The sequence below is a fragment of the Tympanuchus pallidicinctus genome, unplaced genomic scaffold (genome assembly GCF_026119805.1).
Source record: "Tympanuchus pallidicinctus isolate F22 unplaced genomic scaffold, pur_lepc_1.0 scaffold7, whole genome shotgun sequence".
Classification (NCBI taxonomy): domain Eukaryota; kingdom Metazoa; phylum Chordata; class Aves; order Galliformes; family Phasianidae; genus Tympanuchus; species Tympanuchus pallidicinctus.
Genome location: NW_026294791.1, coordinates 25,766,528 through 25,785,590, shown reverse-complemented (window position 1 = coordinate 25,785,590; position 19,063 = coordinate 25,766,528). Strand labels below are relative to the sequence as shown.

General features: G+C 43.0%; 1 protein-coding gene across 5 annotated transcripts in view; it reads right to left on the bottom strand.

Moving 5' to 3' along the window:
* COP1 (COP1 E3 ubiquitin ligase) overlaps positions 1-19,063 on the bottom strand; it is a 128,612-nt gene that overhangs the window by 29,949 nt on the left and 79,600 nt on the right. For 3 of the 5 annotated variants that reach the window (XM_052666184.1, XM_052666186.1, XM_052666187.1), the window contains exons 16-18: positions 6,378-6,495; positions 2,658-2,782; positions 1,433-1,593 (exon numbers count right to left, since the gene is read on the bottom strand). In XM_052666184.1, the coding sequence (XP_052522144.1) occupies positions 1,433-1,593; positions 2,658-2,782; positions 6,378-6,495 (404 nt within the window). Of the gene's footprint in view, positions 1-1,432; positions 1,594-1,664; positions 1,766-2,657; positions 2,783-6,377; positions 6,496-13,178; positions 13,371-19,063 lie in introns of those variants that run through there. The other 2 variants (XM_052666188.1, XM_052666189.1) reach the window with 2 other exon arrangements.

Sequence of the window (19,063 nt, the reverse complement as noted above, 5' to 3'; positions counted from 1 at the left end):
CTGTGGTGACCCCACAAAAGACTGTCAGTGGCCTGAACAGAAGGTTTGCCAGAGTAAGGCACAGTACATCAGAGACAGAAAAGGCTGATAAGGATGGACAGCAACAGAAATAATCCTGGAGTTGGGACCACTGTTAGTGTGCAGCCTGTAGGAAAGCTGCACAGCAGATCAGTGGGCAGGACAGCCCAACAGAGAAATACTGCGGCAAAGAAAACTTAAGAAAGGGTGTCTACAGACACAGAGTTTTTCTGCAGCATATTTTAATCCAGCAGAAACACGAAATTACACAACTTCCTATAGGAACTCTTCATCTGAGACATGACAATTGTGTGTACCAAAAGCCCGAAACTCCCCAGCCAGGAAAGTGTTAGTGACCCCACACCATTCAGCCTGATGTCCACAGCTCAAACTGAAACCGCCACTTTTTGTTTTTTGAACTGAAGAGCAACCTTTCATTTTAGATACTCGTGGTGTTTTTTTTCCCCCTTGTTTTTTTTTTTTTATTATTTTTTTACTTAAAAGCATTCATCTGAAATAAGTTTATGGCAGTGACAATTGAATCACGGCTGTGGGGGCAGTTTCTTCATACATTGCATTTACAAATATAACGTTTTAGAATTGGCAGATGCTGCCCTTCTAAAGTGTTATCTTTGTAAATGCAATGTCTAGAAACATCAATTAGGCAACATTCCACTTCAGCTACTTGATTGACTGCATTTAGGATGAGATCCTCTCCTTCTCCTCCCAAAAAACCAGTTAAGTATCTGATCTGCAAACACTTGCACAGAAGAGTCACTCACTCAAGTTCTTTATGCAAGGTTTTCAAGGACACTCAGAATTTAAAAGCAGCATTCTTGGGTCTCCAAAGCTTCCCCACACCTAAAGGATGCTCAGAAATGTGGATTCACGTCTGCTTGCAGCATTAGTACACACTTTACGTATATGAACTGCCTGTCACTGATGTACTCATTGAAGTAACTGCAGCCAGGGCTCACCTCTTTTATATATTTACTCATCCACACATGGGGCACACATTTCAAATAGCGAGCCACGTATACAGGGTAACGTTTAAACCAGAGTACACAGAGAGTATCTGTAACTGCCTTGATTAATGCAATGCTTTTGCTAATGCACACACACAAGTGAACGCCACAAGTATAGTGCTGCTTTTAGGATTTCAGACACAAAAGTAAAGGTGTTCAGACTCATGGGTGGAAACCATCAGGCCACAGCAGTTTCCTGCCCCCCAGCATCCTCTCTCTGCAGCTCACAGCACTTCAGTCATCCTGCAGTCTTCACTTTCTCAAACAGGTCTGCAATACTCATGAACAGGAAAATACCAAACGCAACCAAACCCTCAGCAATGCCACTTGCTGTGAAATCAGGAGGCATCCTTTCAGCACCCTGCTGTGTGAGTGAGCAGAAAGCTTACCCCATCTGGTAGTGCCCTCCAGCAGACAGCACTCACAAATTCATTTGTATCATCTTCTTTCCGGTCCTTGTCCAGGACGCTCTTGACCGTATCAAACTTGAATGTCAGGAGTGTCTTTGAGAGGCCTTTATAGTATAGGTAAAGGGAATTATTTTCACTTCCTAGAAATAAAAAAATACAGAAGATCATGTTCTGGAAGCATTAAAAAAAACAAAACCAAACAGTTTCTTAGCTCTTTTATTCTTTCAAGAGATGACATTTCCTCCCAGTGGTTGTCATCATGCTTGTGGTGCCTTGGCAACTGGGCATGGCCCGCAGCAAACTTTCACAATGCTTGAAAACAGAACAGGCTTTATTACCAAACAACTGCAGTATGCAGTGCATTTGTAAAATACACCAGATCCCAATTTTTCTCCAGAACTTCCTTAAGGTCAAGATCTTTGAGTATGGCATCTACACTAGCATGTGGAATGCATGCTCAGTGTCACAGCTGTGAGGCAGGTAGCACTGTCACACATTTGCTTGCAGTAATCGAATATGACAGTAGGGTCCACGGAGGTTTAAGTGAGAGAAACTAGACAGTGAGTAGGCTTCATTTAAAATCCATCCCAATTTCTGCCTTACAAGCTTTGGGGAGATCAGAGAACACATGCTAAGGTTCCTGCAGTGCTGGAGCAGCCATCCCAATCATCTCAGTGGAATCAGCCTGCCCATGCTTTTCTACCAAGACCTGAGGATTTGCAGAGGTTCAACAGTCCAAAAAGCAGAAAAAAACCCCAGAAAGAACCCAAAGAGTAATTGCTTAAGGATGAGTTAGTCTTCTGAAAGTTGTTCACGATGAGGGAGTCACTGCTTCACCAGGCTGAACACTGAGCTAAAGTGACAAGTATTTGACCCACTCACATGGTCTAGACTGCTAACCTTCCTAAGAAAAAATGCAGGAAGATGCATCAGTTGATAAATTTGAAGGGCATATGTCGTATGAACACCAACTATGTTAATAAGCAGTTTTTGGGGGCAGCAAAGAGCTCATCTCAAATGAAGGGAAACCAAGTAGTAATCCCTTAGGTCAAGCTGCTTACATCATTCCCAGGAGGGCTCAGGACAATCCTCTATTTAGAAGTCCATGCAGCTACAGGGCATATTGCTGGTGTGCTTTGCAAATGACGGGGCAGGAGCCCCAAGGAGTCCCACCAGCACCAGTCAGGACAGCTGCTCTACTCACCACAGGCGATGTAGTCCCCGTTGGACGCCAGCCCTACAAAATTCTTCTCATTGATGTGGCCCTTGAAGGAGCGTAAGCAGTGAGGTTTCCCTACGTTCCACAGCTTCAGCTGACTGTCTGTTGACCTGAAAACAATACTTGAAGTTACAATGCTGCCATACGGCAGGTAATCCTTGCTTGAAATGCTCCTCCTGAACACCCTACTTGCAGTGTTAGTGTGGGAAGTCTTAGTGTGCTTGCAGAGATTTATCCCACTTTCAATCACGTGCAACCCAGCTTGAGCCTGACAAAGTATCTGTTCTTTTTAAAAGCCTGTCAAAATGTTTGAATAAAATACTTCCTTGCAGTATTACTCTTCCTCTCTCCTATCAATTGCTGAGTCCTCCACTGAACTGTACAGCCTGTGGAACATCACTGCCTCCTCCAAATCCTTGCAGATCTGGGACACGATTTTTTTCCAACTTCTACAGCACAGAGGAAGTCTGCTCCTTCCTGCCGGCTTGCTGAAATTCTCATTCATGCCTTTACAGAATTCAAGGCAGTCTCCTCCTCTCTGGCTGCCTTGAAAGCACAGTGTTCTCCTCCTGCCCAATACCAAGCAGCAGCACATAGAAACCTACGGGGGTTCAGCGTTACTACTTGCATTAAATTCATGTGGATTTCTCTTGTGTAACTGAGACTGCCTAAGATATAAATCTCAAACTTTCACTGTTTTCACCTTGACAGCAAAGCTAAATATTACTTTTAGAAATATACAACTCCATAGAGATTAAATCGAAATCGATGTTTTGCATTGTTCCCCCACTTGCAAACATACCCGTCTTCAAAATGCTTCTCTATTTACTGTGAGCAAACCTCCCTTTCAGCAAGAGCAAGGTGCTGTAGGTGCAGACTTCTCAGGCTGGCAGAGCTCAAGCAAACTAGGAAGACCCCAGATCTCAGGGCTAATACATTTCCTCAGAGCTGATAGGATTCGAGCCTCTTTCACCTGCCAGGATTTATTGTCTAGCCAGGCTCTGATGTCCCAGCATTCCCTGACTTATGGCTGTGAACACATCAACAGCTCCTGATGTGGAAGGGACTGGAGCTCGGTTAGCCCACCCTTGAGAAAACAGAGCTGTTCTGATCTTAAATTTGAAAGAGAATGGGAGTAGGACCTGTCATCTGGCTGAGATGGAAGAAAGGGGAGGCTGGTACAGGCTGCAACACCCAAACTTACTGCTTTTCAAATACTGGGAGTTGGGAGGAAAAAAAAAACCCACTCACAATATCCATCAAATATTCCCAACGTAACACATTAATCCAATGTCACGTTTGCCTAAAAAGTATAGCATGAGAGAGATGCACCTCGTGCTTTACTGCAAAAACCTTATCTCAGCCCTCAATGACAGCTGGAATGACAAAGGAGAGATAAGGGAGCTGCAGCAAGATTTGTTAGTCATATGTAATAACAGCATGAGGTCGGATCTCGACGAAGGTATGAACTGTATCTCCAACACTGCGACTTGAGCAGAAGTGCTATCCTAGTCCCAGGGCTTGACCAGAGAGGCCTAAAAGAGAGCATTCAGTTTCCCTAGCTACACTGCAGCTCACTCTCCCTTCTACTCATCATCAGAGCAATGCAAAGAAAAGGAAAAAACACATACGGTACTGTTCTGGCTTTTTTTTTTTTTTTTGGTATTTGTTGGTTTTTTTCATTGTTGTTGTTTTTGCCTTTTGCCTTCTTTTTTTATTGTCCAGAAGTACAAGGACATTGCCTTCTTTGCTGTTAGGATAGCAGTATTATTTTTAAAACGGTACATTTTAAAGCTTCAGAGTTGCCTGGAAACTAAAAATTTCAGAAGGCAGAGTGAAGCAGAAGAATAATTCCTGGTCTACAAGCTGTCAGGTTCCTGTGACAGCTTCTGCTATTAGCTAACCCATCAAGACAACCTTACGTACACAGGCACTTAACCTCCGTGTTTTAGCAACATACATTCTAGATCTTCATTAAAATAAAAACACTTCACATTAAAAGCATTCAATTAGTAATAGGTTAACAATATTCTATCACACTCTAGCCATTTTTTCACTCTTTAAGACAAGTGTGCCATAGTAGATGATGGTTACCTGCCACTGTGCCACAAGGATAGGAACAGGCCATTGATCCTTCTGCTGTGACACTGCTCTACTGGTTTCATACCCTCTCCAAAAAAATATCATGGATGTGCTGCTCTGGTAAATCTGCCTCTCTGTAAATCAGCACTGTAATCGATGTGTTGTGCTAAATACCAGGCAGTTCTGAACATTCTCGAGGTCAAAACCTAACTCTACAGGGCACAGTAAATCAATGCAATCTATAAAACAGCTTTAGCTAGAAATCTGAAGAATCTGAATATACAAATATTTTTTTTCTTTAAAGGAATTGGTGCTTGACTTTTGGGAGTCACTACTGCTGACACCCCAGTTTGCAAAATTAAGACATCTATTCTCTCTGACGCTTCCTTTTGTTCACACAGAAAGATAGATGAACCCTAGAGTTAGCTGCCTCGTCCTGTTACTGCCTGTCCAATTCCAACAGCTCTATTGATATTCCTCCCAGGGCTCAGGATATCCACTTTCAACTGGACAGCTCAAATAGGACAGGGACGTTCTACCCCACCGAACCCCATGGCTGTAAAACATTCTCAGCCTCCTTATGCTTCTAGTAAACGCTTTCTTCTTAGACAGATCTGGTTCAAAGCATTCAATTTAATTTGATCTATGTTCTAGGTATGAATTTGCACCCTTACAAAGAGCTATAACACTGATGGAAATAAGAAGAGGAACGGATTAAATATAAACAGCACTGGAAGTCACTGGGGAATCTTCCATCACACTGCTCAGATCAGCATAATTCACCAGCAGTCTGAATACTCAGCCTCAAGAAGCTCTGCTTTAGCTCCAGGCTGCTAGAGCAAGCAGTGAGAACACACAGGGAGAAATGAGATAGACAGACATCTACTCAGCTCAAGAAAGCAAGCCAGGACTAGATTTAACCCTGTGATTGCTTCCTACTGCCCCTGATGTCAACACAATCACATACAACACCTAACATTCCTCTAGCAGCCCATAGCCTCCAAAAAGTTATTTGCCTTTTACCCATCGTTTAACAGGGACCCATCTCTGTTTGGTTCACGTACCCAGTCTTACAAATCTTTCCACACGTCATCTGATAGACATACTCACCCCTACATGACTGAAATCTTACTTCGAATGGAGGCAGCCAGATTTGGTTTTGGGGTGGTTCCACCTGATTTGCTTTCACGCTGTGGCTAAATGCCCTCTTCAGCTGTAGCAATACTATTTAATCACTTCTGTCACTCATCAGGCGCCCTTCTGCTGCAGATTACTATTCTCAAGCTGCCAGCAGCCTTGTCTGCAGCAGGGCTCTGGTCAGGAGCACCCTCAGCATACAGGCTCTTTAGAGGAGGACCATTGACTTGCAACTTACCAAAGCCGGGGCTTAAGGTCAGAAGTCGAATCTCTTCGTCTTCACGTTCCTCAAGCTTCTCAGCTCCATAAGATAGAGCAGAGCCAAGTAACACGAGGAATTAATTTCTATTTTTGCCTTGGAAAAAGCAAATATCTGCTTCCTAAAAGCACAGCAAGTGTGCGCATCCACCCACACTGACCACCTTGCAAAGCTGCCAGAAACCAAGGGCTACCAAGTTCTTACCCTACATAAAAATAAATACTTACGCAGAGACTATTTCCTCCCCACTCACAAACTTTGCATAGGAGACTGCCTTGCGATGCCCTTTGAACACCATGATGGGTTGCTTAGTGTTGCGAAGATCATAATAGTGGACACAGTGATCTGGAAACGAGAAAGAAGAGGTAATATTTATCAGCTGGGAAGGATGAATGGGACCTCTCATAGGTAATTAGCTCACAATGAGAGTGCTGCCTATGCTATATCTCACTTCATGCTGCAACTGGGGTGAACAATCTGCACAACAGGAAAGGAATGTTTAAAACAGGCTGCTTCCAATGGCCCCAGAACTCAATTCTACAATCCCCTTAGCCCACGTGCAAGGCAGCAGCTAAAAGGATGCTCATCACTCCTGCCTTCCTTCTTGGCATTGTGCCTGGGCAGCCTAATTGCCACTTCTAAGGCACAACCCCTCTCCTTCCTCAATCTGGCCCCTCTTGGAAAACTGCTGAAGAACCTTAGGCTATGAACTCAGTCTGTCTGCTACTGAAATGGCAGAAAACACGGACTGAATTTCTTATGCTTACCCTATATGGGTAACCTCTATACTTTTGTTTTTGCTTCTCTCCTTGGGCTTCATTACCAATCAGAGAGAATAAGCATTTCTGCTTGTGAAAGAGCAGAGACTAAATTTCAGTTCTTTAGATTTAATTCACAGATGTGCTGCAGTGCCACAGCCACATAAAAAGGATTGCGACGAAATTAGCAATACATTTTATTTCCTGCACAACTAAATGCCAATTCCCAGGAAAACAGAAAAAGAAAAGCAAGAATAGAAGCCCCCATGAGATCCAAGCCCTAAGGCCACCCACTGCTCTTCCTAGCCTAATGAGGTTAATCAGCTTCTCCCTCCCTGACCTTCCATTGTCAATGCTGAACTTCATTTAATTATCTCCTGCTGCTCTGGACACCCAGGGAGGGCAGGCAACACCGTGTGCATGGAAGCAGAGCAGGAAGCCTCCCTTAGAATTACAGAATCATTAAGGTTGGAAAAGACCTATAAAAGAGCATCTAGTCTAACCGTTGACCCATCTCAACCATACCACTAAACCATGTCCCTCAATGTCACATCTCCACAGTTCTTGAACACCTCCAGGGACAGTGACCGCCCACCCTGCACAGCCTATGCCAAAACCTGACCACTCTTTTGGAGAAGAAATTTTCCCTAATATCCAAACAGAACCTCCCCTGGTGCACCTTGATGCCATCACCTCTCATCCTGTCGCAGCCTCTGGGAGCAGAGGCTGACCCCCACCTCACCACAGCCTCCTTTCAGGCAGTTACAGAGAGCAGTGAAGTTTCCCCTGAGCTCCTCTTCTCCATGCTGCCCCGTCACATTCCCTCAGCTGCTCCCTATCGCGCTGTGGTCCAGACCCCACACAGCTCCACTGCCCTCAACCTTCTAACCCCTGCAATTCAAGGTACCCAGACATCACTCAACACTGCCCTGATCTTCCTTCTGCTGAAACAACAATCACCAGTGGAAGATTATCACTAAGATTATCCAGAAATGAATTTAAATGCCAATAGCTGCAGCTACTTCTGTATTTGCATGGTTTCAAAGCAGGGCTCTCAGTCTCACAAACAGTGCCTGGCTGTCTCAGCATCCCATGTGCTTTGGGAGATAACTGGATTCCCATTGATCAGGCCAGGCCACAGCAGCTCCTGGAGCAGAGGCAGATTTTCACCCATATTAAGGGACTAATTGCAGGACACAGGGACAGAGCCCTATGGCAGAACCTGCAGTCAGATGTGGCAAGAAGGCAAGCTGTCCTCTCTGCTCTAAGTGCCTCATTTCACTGCATATCAATACAGGTCTAGTGGCCTCTCCCCTCTCCTTCTTGCAGTGCAGAAGCAGACACACTGAGTCTCCTCCATCACTCACACCAGGATTCAAGCATGCAGGGTCTGGCCAAGCCGCCCCACTGGACTCAAACTCTGCAGCTGCTGTGTCCCTTCCTGCTAGTACCAGGTCATGGGGAAGTGCCATACTCTCAGACACTCCTTCATGTGCTCCTGTTCCTTCTACCTCCAAAACAGGAGCCTCAATGGCTGATGCTATTGACCAAAATCCCAGAGCTTTCCTAAAATACATTCATTTAATCAGCTTTAGCACAACAGGGTGATGTAACACGCATACTCAACAGAGGGGATGATTTTCAAGGAGAAGTTAGATTAAGTGTTAACTTCCTTCCATACAATCTGAGCATCTCGCTCCCCTCTATCTCTTTGAAAGCTTGCTTCAAACCAGGCACATTTGCTAACCTGGCCAGCATACACCTCCTGGAGCTATGAAACAGTTAACTGGCAATTGTTATTTTAATGAGCAGAAACGATTCTAGCAGGGCTTCCCATTAACAGTCAGTTAGTAGATAAGCCTTTCAAGCCTATTTTTGCTCCCAGTTTCAGCCTCTTCTCCAGCTGGCCTGTCATTAGGATGCCTCTGGATCACCAGATTTTATCCTTCAGAGAGTGACAGGGAAAGGGGGATCTGCGGATGGGCTGAATGAGAATGCGTCAAAGCATCTGGACAACGGGGAAAGGCAAGAGCTGCAGCAGGAACCAGCGGCAAAGGGATGTGGAGATGCACTCGCCTCCAAAATATGGCAACAAGCAGCTGGAAGTCCACTGGCACCCGGCACAGCGTGCCTCCCCATGGCACCAGGGCAATCAATCACTGTCTGCTCTCATCACCGCAGGGCCGGGGGAACAGCAAGGCCAGTGGGCTCTAAAATTAGCCACTTAATTATTAATTGATTATTTCAGCAGCCCAAGTGTTGGCGCGCAATTGAGGTTTTTTTTTTTCTTTAATTCGACTGAAGCAGCTATTTTTAAAGCAGTTATGTGAAGACGAACGCATGCTGCATTCATTAAAACCAGAACAGGTGGTCATGTTTTACAATTAAAGAGATACTCTCTCTTTTAGGCCATATGGACTTTCCGCAAACAAGATAAAAACGCCATCTGCTGAGGAAGAGCAGAGCCTGAAAACGAAGCTAAATGAGAGGAATACAACTCCCAGGTAGCCCAATAGGAGCCCCTTGGGGTGGACTGGGATGAGGGCACAGCAGCACTGAGTGCTGTGCAGCTCAGCAATGAGGTCCTAGGAGCCAGCTGGTGGTCAGGAGAATGGACATTGAGGGCACTCAGCCCCTAAGCTCGGCAATTACCCTTCAACTTTTTAAGAAGTTTGCACATTCCTAGAAGCCACAAGTGTTTGTTTCGCTGCCAGTTGTGTACAGCTCTAGTGAGACCTTTTGGTGATAAGTGGACAGTTGGACTGGATGATCTCATAGGTCTTTTCCAACCTTAGTGGCTCTGACTTCTTTGTTTTGTTGGGCATTAAAACCACCATCCAGCAAGTTTTATTTGTTAAACTCTACAGTTCCCATCCCTGACCCAAAAGCTCACTTAAAACAATTTCAATTTCCAAATGATATTTCCACAGTTAAAAGCCTCACACATAACCCTCAGGCAGCAGCAGCTCCCAACTTCACTTCTGCTTCCGCGTTCTGGCTTAATTGAAATATACACAAGATAATGGGGAGGAGTATGTATACATACCATAACAAATTAAACACTCCAAAGCAATTCTCATCTAATTCAATGTCACTGCAGACACCGAGCATGACAGAATTTTGCTGCTGCTCCTCCTGAATTCAGATTTATCAGGTCATGTTATATCTGTTTTTACTGCATTTTTTAAATGGCCTCAGAAGGCAAAAAGGGCAGCTCAGCTCTGCTACCACTGCCAGGAGGTCACAGACCCCAGAGCTGAGTTTTTAAATAGCACTTCCAGGAGTGCTTACTCCCCCAACCAAGCAGTGCTTTCACCTTCAAGCCGCTCAGCGACAACTCATCAGGAATTCAGACTTTCTGCTGCAAGCACTGACAAGTCCAGCAAAACTTTCCAGAGATGTCCCAACCACCCAGGAAATACAGCCTGTGTCATCAGAGGCTGCCATCACTCACTGGTCAGCTCGTAAATTAGCAAGGCAATAGGACGGCTGGAACACGGTGAGGAGATGAGCATCTCCATCTCAGCTTGGGCACTGAGGAGGGGGTGAGATGAACAAACTGATGATGTGGTTATACCAGTGCTGGAAATACTTCCACAAAGAGAGCTGGGAATTGCTAATGGACCCGGCAGCAGCTTCCATAATTTTATAAGATGTAATTGCTCTTGGATTTTCAGTGGTTTAAACAACAATAAAAGAGAGCAAAGTCTGTTTTTTTGCCAAAAATGCTTTTCCTTACACTTAGGGAGATTTGCTGCTAAAGTTCACAAGACAGCTGTTATCAGAAAGCTCTAAATTCACATCACCGATTGAAAAGATTGAAAAGACTGAAAATAGACTGAGGAGCAACTTTAGATCAAGGTTAGCAAAGAGCATCGTAGGGCAGCAGATTCTTTTCCCCCCTGAGTACCTGTGTGTAGTGGCGGTGACGCACAGACCAATCCAACTCTCCAGGTACCGGCAGTTCCAAGCCACATTCATCTTCCACATCACATTCAGCAGCATTAACTACCCTACAGCTCCAAGTACCTCGCAGCCCTCCAAAGCTTTTTTTTTTCCTGACTGAGAACCACTTCCTAGAAGGAATATCAAGCCAAGGACAGCAAAACAACAGCTTACCTGCAATGCAACAGCTTTGTATGCAATAGAGGTAGCGACTAGAAAGCCCCAAGAGCTGCACGCAAAGGTCCTGTAGCTCTCCTCAAGAAAATCAAATTGCTGACAAACTGAAGACCATTTTTCTTACTTCATTCAGAAATGCATATTTCTCAGCTGTTCAATATTTATGTTATTGATCTACTCAAAACATAAGCAATTTAGGTTGTTCTCATTTTTCAAGGGCTTACATGCCTGGGAATGCCAGTGGTGCTGACTGCTGCACGTCAGATGAATGCCATAGGCAGGAAGATGCCAGTATCCAAAACTGAAGCTGGAAAGCAGCAAATCAGATGCTGCTTAAGGTCTGTGAGAGGCCCTTTGTCATCCAAGCACATTTCAAATTATTATTATTTTTTTAAAAATAAACAAGGGATCAAATCCACTTCCTGTATCAATGCTCCAGCTCCAACCTGCAGTCCAGCATGCCTCGTGCTGCAGCTGTTCCACTGAAACATAAGCCCAGGCTAGAACACAGCTCTCAAACATACTTCTCTTCTGCTTCTTTGTTCACAGCAGCCTTATCTGTTTATCTATTATCTCATGTCAGTGGTTGATAGTTCCTTCAGATTTGTCTGTTTCTTTTGCCTATGTGATAGTCAAGTTTGGATCAAAGCTGCTGGCCTTTGCCACAGTGAAAATCTGTATGATAGGCAGCAAAAATTAAAGATATTTATATAAATGCAATTGAGAAGTGGAGGGAAATATTTATACGACTGAATCTGGGCAAAATTGCCCAGAATCTGGGCAAATCTGAATCTGGGCAAAATTGCCCAGATCTGAATCTGGGCAAAATTGCTCTCCTCCAGTTAGGTTATCCAGATAAAACCAATACAAAAAAAAACTAACAAAAGAGCATAAAAAAGACCACAAAAAGCACAAAAAAGTAAAGGAAGAGAGGCATGATTTTGGGGGGTTTGATTCTATTTCTGCTTTCAGTGGTTAAAAAATGATTTTGGAAATCCTGAGGGAAGCACCCATTGCTGAATAGACATCAAGGGAGTTCAATGAAACCCCACTATTTATATTTAAATATCTACGTATAGAAAATAGTCTTTCTCCTCTGCACACGAACCGTAAGCAAGAACATTCAGCACACAGAAAGGACAAGGCCTTCAAAGCTACTCAGAACTACATCTAGGCAACTTGCTCACAAAGAAAAGAGTGAAACACATAGTCATGCCCCAATGCATTGCATTGATTCGAGCCCAGAGGTCCAAACAAAACCTTGTATTTCAAGTGTCTAAGTGAGAAAGAGCACACGTTATCACTCCCATGAGTGCTATGCCATAAAGAGAAGGGCAAGCCACCTTAATGAATTTTTGTTCACCGTACACAAACAAGCAATAGAAAAAACAGAACTTTGCCATCAAGATGAATTAACCAAAAGTCTCTTTTTCTGCCAGGCTCAGTACATTCTGTCCTACAAAAAAGGAAACTTGCAGCCTCAGAGGTAAAGGCTCTGGCTAGGCTAAAAATGGAAGCAGAATCAGGAGGCTTAAGTACAACCTCAGTCTTCCCTGTTGAAAACTTATCTTCTGTTAGTGCAGAGAAAGAGGAAGGAGATGAAAAGGGACAACATCCTGATTTTAAAATAAGCTCACATCAACTGAGGTACACTGTCATATGATGTACTATATTGCATTACATGACTTTTCTGTAAGGACCAGTGCACATAACATGCACGCTGAGTAAGGGCCAGATAAATAAAAGTGTAGCTCTTTCTCAGACATCTGAGATAAGACAAAGAGCTGCTATCGGTGCCCAAGCCTTGAAGATGAAATACTTTAAAATAGATTTCCTTTAATTTGAGAGAAGACTTACAAAAGCCTCAGTGCTTCACTTGACCTCAAAGCCATCAAACAAGCTACACACTTACAGAGCAACCTGAAAGCTATTAAGAAGAAAGTGGAACCTCCTCAGCAGATCTTCTAGCTGCGTCCACACCAGGAAACAGTGCATCCCCAAAAAGCAGTGATTTGTTCAAAGGCTGGTCAAAAAACAACTCAGGATTTAATTATGAAGTCAAAACAGAACCTTAATCTTTATATACTTATGCAGAAAGCAATTTCTGTTTAAATGTGTTTTTTATTTATTTATTTTGCTCAAGGGCCCTCAAAGTTGCAGAATAACGCAGAATGGATTCCAGAGGTTTCTTCCAATAGATTCTACTTTTTGCTCCGATCAGAACCACCTGCTAAGTCAGTTTCAGGTCAGGTCCAATAGCTGCGCCCACAGTCCCACTCAGTTCAGCTCTGGGCATCTCAAAGATGGTGTAACTGCAAATTCTTCCATCATCTTGGCTACCTTGAAAAGAACTCTTATGTCAAAGGATAAGGGAGAATCTTTTTTTTTTTTTAAGATTCAAACTTGCTTAAACTGTTTGTTATTATTATCCTGGCTTCTTAGATCTTTCACATTTTGTCTACTTACTCCCACATACTGGAGGTGGTGCAAGGTGCTGCCATGCAACCTTTGTTCACGTGTAATTAACTTTATTCTTACTAGTTAAAAAAAAAAAAGAAAAAAGGAAAATGAGGAACTACAGAACTTGAACTTTTGCAGAGTCTGTAATAGCAAACAACAGCACTTTGAGGTCTTTAAGGGAGTGAGGTAGCTTTGCTCAGAAAAAATATCCAGATGGAAAGTTAGCTTCCCTTACAACAGAGAGGTAGACTGGAGTCTGAGCATCCATATGTGGGTCTCACTCCAGAGAGAAGGCTGGAGACATACGAGGGTTCAGTGCTCCAACTCTGGGAACAATCCAATGCACTACGGAATGTCAAGACTGGTCTTTTCCAGGGTATAAGAGAGTACGGGAAAAAAAAAATGGTTCTTTGCTACAGCAACAGAAAGGAAGGATGCAGTTTCAGCTTTCAAGAAAGAATAGTGAGGAAGCCTTCCAGCCAAAGAAGCTCTACAAAAGATTGATTTTGCTCTATAGAATAAAACCAGAATGGACTAGGATCAACACAGGCTTTAGTCTATCACAAGCCATTGCAGGGAGAAAAGACAACATAATAGTTTCTACTACATAAAGAAAATAGATGCTTTGGGAAAAAGAGAGAAGACAGCAACACATGAAGCAAAAGTGGACTTGAATTCAAAACAAAGTGGACTTGAATTCAAGAAAACAAAGTCCTGAAACAAAAATTAACACAAGATTTTCTGAAGAAATTAGACAATATCAACAGCAGTGAGTTGACACCAGTGCCCTCTTTACAAACTATTCCCTTTACTGTAAGTGAAGAGATTAAATATGGGTTTGATACAGTTTGAAGCAAAAAGCCTTTGGCAGACAAAACAATCCAGAGCATTTTGCTGAAGAATGCAGCATTCTGCACTTGCAGCATGACAAATCACATGGCAAGGAGAGAACAGAGATAAAACCATTCCATCCCAGCATTTCCCTGCTGGAAGATCATCACAGCACAGGCTGTGATAACTGATGCTTATTTTTCTCGTCCATAGCTTCCCTTCAAAAGAACTCACAATCAAAGAAAATTCTATCCCAGTACATCAGTGTTACATGCACAATTACAATGTTTGCTAGGTATAGCTTCATATTCACAATGTTCTGCTGCAGAAGTCACAAGTACTCTGTTTATGTAACTAAAACAAAACTACCCATTTGAAGCATTTGCTTTACCTCTTCTTTTTAAAAGAAAAGAACAGTTTTCCCGGTTACCCATTTTCTTTTGCCCTGGGGGAGGTGATCTCAGCAATGTATTCAAGGTGCAATGCCCTGCTCTGCAGCAGCCAACTGGAACAACGTCCTTATTTTGTATTTCATGCGGTCGCCTGACGTGATTTGCGATGCAGTGCTTCATTCATGTTTGCTCTCAGAGTTCTGTCTAGACAAGTGGTCTCAAACACCTCTGTACAGCACTCCCAGGGAGCTCATACACATCACAAGCATTTAAAGCCACCCACCAAGGGCCCAGGGTAGGAAAAACACTCAATAGATTTTTCCCAGTGGGTTCAAACTCCCTGATGTTCTCTTCCCTTACATCCTGGTTTGGAAGACTACGCAACAGTAAGCAAGGTCTCTATGACTTATTTTGCTGGTGGCAAAATCTGAAATGTTAAGTAAGCCACAGAGCAGTGATGTTAGTAGGGCTGTTAACGGGGAGTTTCTAAAGCAGAGGAAGGCACACAGGAATTTGGGGATGACTGCATTCTGACAACTCAATCTCATTTTCTCACGCTGTAATAAAGACTACTGTTGGAGGCAACTGCTCATCATATTTAAAGAATTCAACACAGAAATCCAGCCTAGATCTCCACATAAACAAAGGCAGAATGCAGCTCTGAGAAGAAGGAAATGTCTAGCAGTCTTCTGTAGGGCAGATTGGATGACGCAGAAAGCAATATGGGAAAGGTTCACCCCATGCAAACTGAATTCAAGGGAGCTGCAGTCGTATGGAGCACAACTGGTAGATTCAGTCTCATGCCTGGCAAAACCAACAGCTCCATAAGCACTCTTCCAAGGAAAGGCTCAAGGAGGTGACAGCAGTGGGCTACAGGTTAGCATCTGATGTATTCTCACAGAGCTCTGCAGGGAAGGTGATATCCTGCTTCAGCCAGTGACTGTAATCTCTAGCAAATGCATATATGTATATATTTTTAAATACATATCAACACTAGCACTTCACTGAAGATCTATATCTCCCTCTGCTGAACAGAAAAAGGGAACAGCAGCCTTGATGGGATCTGCCAACAGGGTTTTTAACCTTTGTATTCAGTGGATTCCCTATGGCTTGAAGTTACAGACGACATTTGCCAGGGTATGGATAATGGTCTTTATGCACCAGGGACGTTTTTTATTGACTTGTCTAAAGCTTTTGACACAGCAGACCATAAAGCCTCCACTAAGTAACTTGTATCATATTAAGGAGAGAAGGAGGAGACCTAAAGCATTAGAGATCTTAATCTGTTGAGAAAAAGAGCTGAGGTGGGAAGGGGAGCAAAAACAGATTTCTCTTGAACTCCTTTGAAACTATGACCTTTATGGCTTTAAAGAACTGCAGAGATTTCTCATAGGAGCAAGGAATAGAAGGTCTGTATGCAATTCAAAGTTTTTCATCTACCAGATTGCTGGAAAAAAACCCAAAAGATTCAGTACAGATAAGGCAGATGTATCAAAACAAAACTAATGAAGACAATAGCAGACCTGTAGAAAAGCTATGTTCAGACTCTTGATCCAACTCTTCTTGACAGTGAGCATGTATGACTATATCCACTAACATACATGCTTCAATGTCCATAAATGACTTTTATGACACCCAGAATATGTGAAGAGAAGTCATTTAATAGTAAGAAGTGCCCCAATCCACACTGTCATTTAGATACAAGTCTGAAGATCTGAACTGTCTCAGGAGCACCAGAAGTCTAATTTATATAAAGACTGCTGGCTACATCCATCACAGCCATCAGTACCACCTCATTTGCTGAGCAGATCTCTCCTGATTCAAGATACTTGCTGCACACAACATTTGACCTTAGTGCAAACCAAAGATCTTGTTACTGATTGCCTCAAAGCACCGCAAGTCATGGAGCAGTGATGGAGGTGGTAGTCAGGCTCACAGAGACCACAAGCTCCAAGACAACAAGTTCATGCAGGTAAGGGCCTGAGACATTTTGAAAGATAGATATGAAAAGGATCCCTAAGATTTTATGAGTATGTCTATGGAGCAACAGCGTTAGGGTTTCTGTTGCATCAGCAAATATCACAGAAGAACCAAACAACCAAACCAAACAAGCTTCACATCAACCAAAGTGGCTCTAGGAAAAGAGCAGGCTGCTGCAATAGGCATTACAATGCACAACTGAGGACATAGGTTTGTCAAATTTCAGTCAAACCTGATGTGGGCCTATATGCACTATATGTCGGCTGACTAGCCTGAGGAGACAAAATCCTCCTCCTACTTGGTTTGGGAGTTGGTGATTTGACTCATCACCTAAATGGCCATCAAAGTAGATTCCAGTCTTGGTGGAAGAGATGATAACTATTAAAGATATTGTCATAATCACTAATACTCAAGCTTTCAGATAGGAGTGCTTCAATCAAAATCCTGAAGATACTGTAGATAATGCAGATGAGGAAATAAGTATGGAAAAAGTACATGACGATACATAGGTATCCAGTATGGAAAAGAGGCAATCTAGATAGACAGACAATGAAATGACCCATGAAGGAAGGATAACTGGATTTGTACATACATCTATAGCCTTTCCTTTTGTCACCAGCTTGAGATGCAAGTGGCTAAAAGTTCCTCTTTAGACAAGCTCCTTTCCATCTAGCCCAAGCATTCTCAAACTCTCCTCTTACAAAACATGTACAATCTTCACATGTTCAGCTACTATGACATGGAGCCTTCTAGAAAACAGATCACACTGCATTTGTAGATTGCAGATTTTTTCCTAAGCAACATGACAATTTTCACCAGTTTGTATGGAAAAAGTACTCCATGTTGTTTAAGTCTAAATGCATACCATACCCAAATAAAAGCAGATTGAAAAGGAGGTAAAACAGTGAGGCACTAGAGAAGATGTCATTCTAATAAGTAATTCCATTAAATCGAACTACCAGAAAAAACTGCAGCTTTGAAAACTGATGTTGAAGCAGATTCAACTCTTAGGAATACAGCAAAAAATCCTAGCAAGAGCACTTTGGCATTTGGAGGAAAAGATGAATCTCAGAGCGGCCTGTTCTATTCTTCAATTTCAAGGCTTATTTCAATTTTAATTTGAAGTCTGTAGTGTTGACTAAATGACTTCTGCACCAGTTATAAGACAAAATGTTGAGGAAAAGAATATTTAAGCAAACAATTAGAGAACTCATTTCTGGTAACATCAGATATATCCTTTTCTTCAGAAAATCAAATGGAGCTTCTCAAGTTCATTTTATTCATTTACTTGTCACTGAAGTGTGACGATCTCTTGGATAGTTTGTTACCTCCCAGTAGATCTCTATAGTGCTATTTGCTATGTATCTCAAGTGCTTTACCCAGTGAATCTGAGTATACACACAGACTTTTTTGTGTAAATACAGTTAAATAAGCTTTTAAGTCCTGAAATTTGTACATACAACATTTCCTATATGCCTGTGAATGATTTTTTTTTTTTGTCCAAGTCTGATCTGAAGGCACTGCACGATGCCTGGCTGACCCAGCATCTCTCTGTTGGTCCCACACAGGCAGGTCCATTTACACACAGCACTGGTTTAAATAACACTGTGTGGCTGCAATTCCTCCATTTCTCAGTTCTTAAGAAGGTGCAGATCCACCATAAATGTCTGAAATCTGAGCCAGAAAGACAGTCTTTGGCCAGGCATCAGGACAGAAGGCACAGTCTGATACTTCACTTCATAAATGCTGGAATGTAATATAAAGAGGGATCACTTTTAAATCAAACCTTCAAGACAGTGTTCTAAACTAAACAATCTTACTAAGCTCAGTGCTTCCCCCAGAATATGTACTGTCAGTACAGACATACAATTACTACCACTGGCCAAAACCACAGAATCACAGGAGCCGGAAAGAACCAAAAGAGATAGTTGAGTCCAACCCCCTGCTAAAGCAGGTATGCTACAACAGATCTCACAGGCAGGCATCCAGCCAGGCCTTCAATATCTCCATAGAAGGAGACTCCACAACCTCTATGTGCAATCTGCCCAGTGCTCCATCGCCCTGACTGTAAAGGAGTTCTTCCACATGTCAGAATAGAACTTCCTGCGTTCAAGTTTTAGGCCACTGCTCCTTGTACCACCACTACACATCATTGTGAAGAGCCTGGCCTCATCCATTCGACTCCCACATTGATCAGATCCCCTCTCAGTCTTCTTTTCCACAGGCTGAACAGACCCAGGCTGCTCCGCCTTTCCTCGTATGCGAGATGCGCCAGGCCCTTCATCATCTTTGTGCCCCTCCATTCAATTCCTTCTAGGAGATCCATCTCTCTTGTGAACTGGGGAGTGCAGAACTGGATAGAATCTAAAT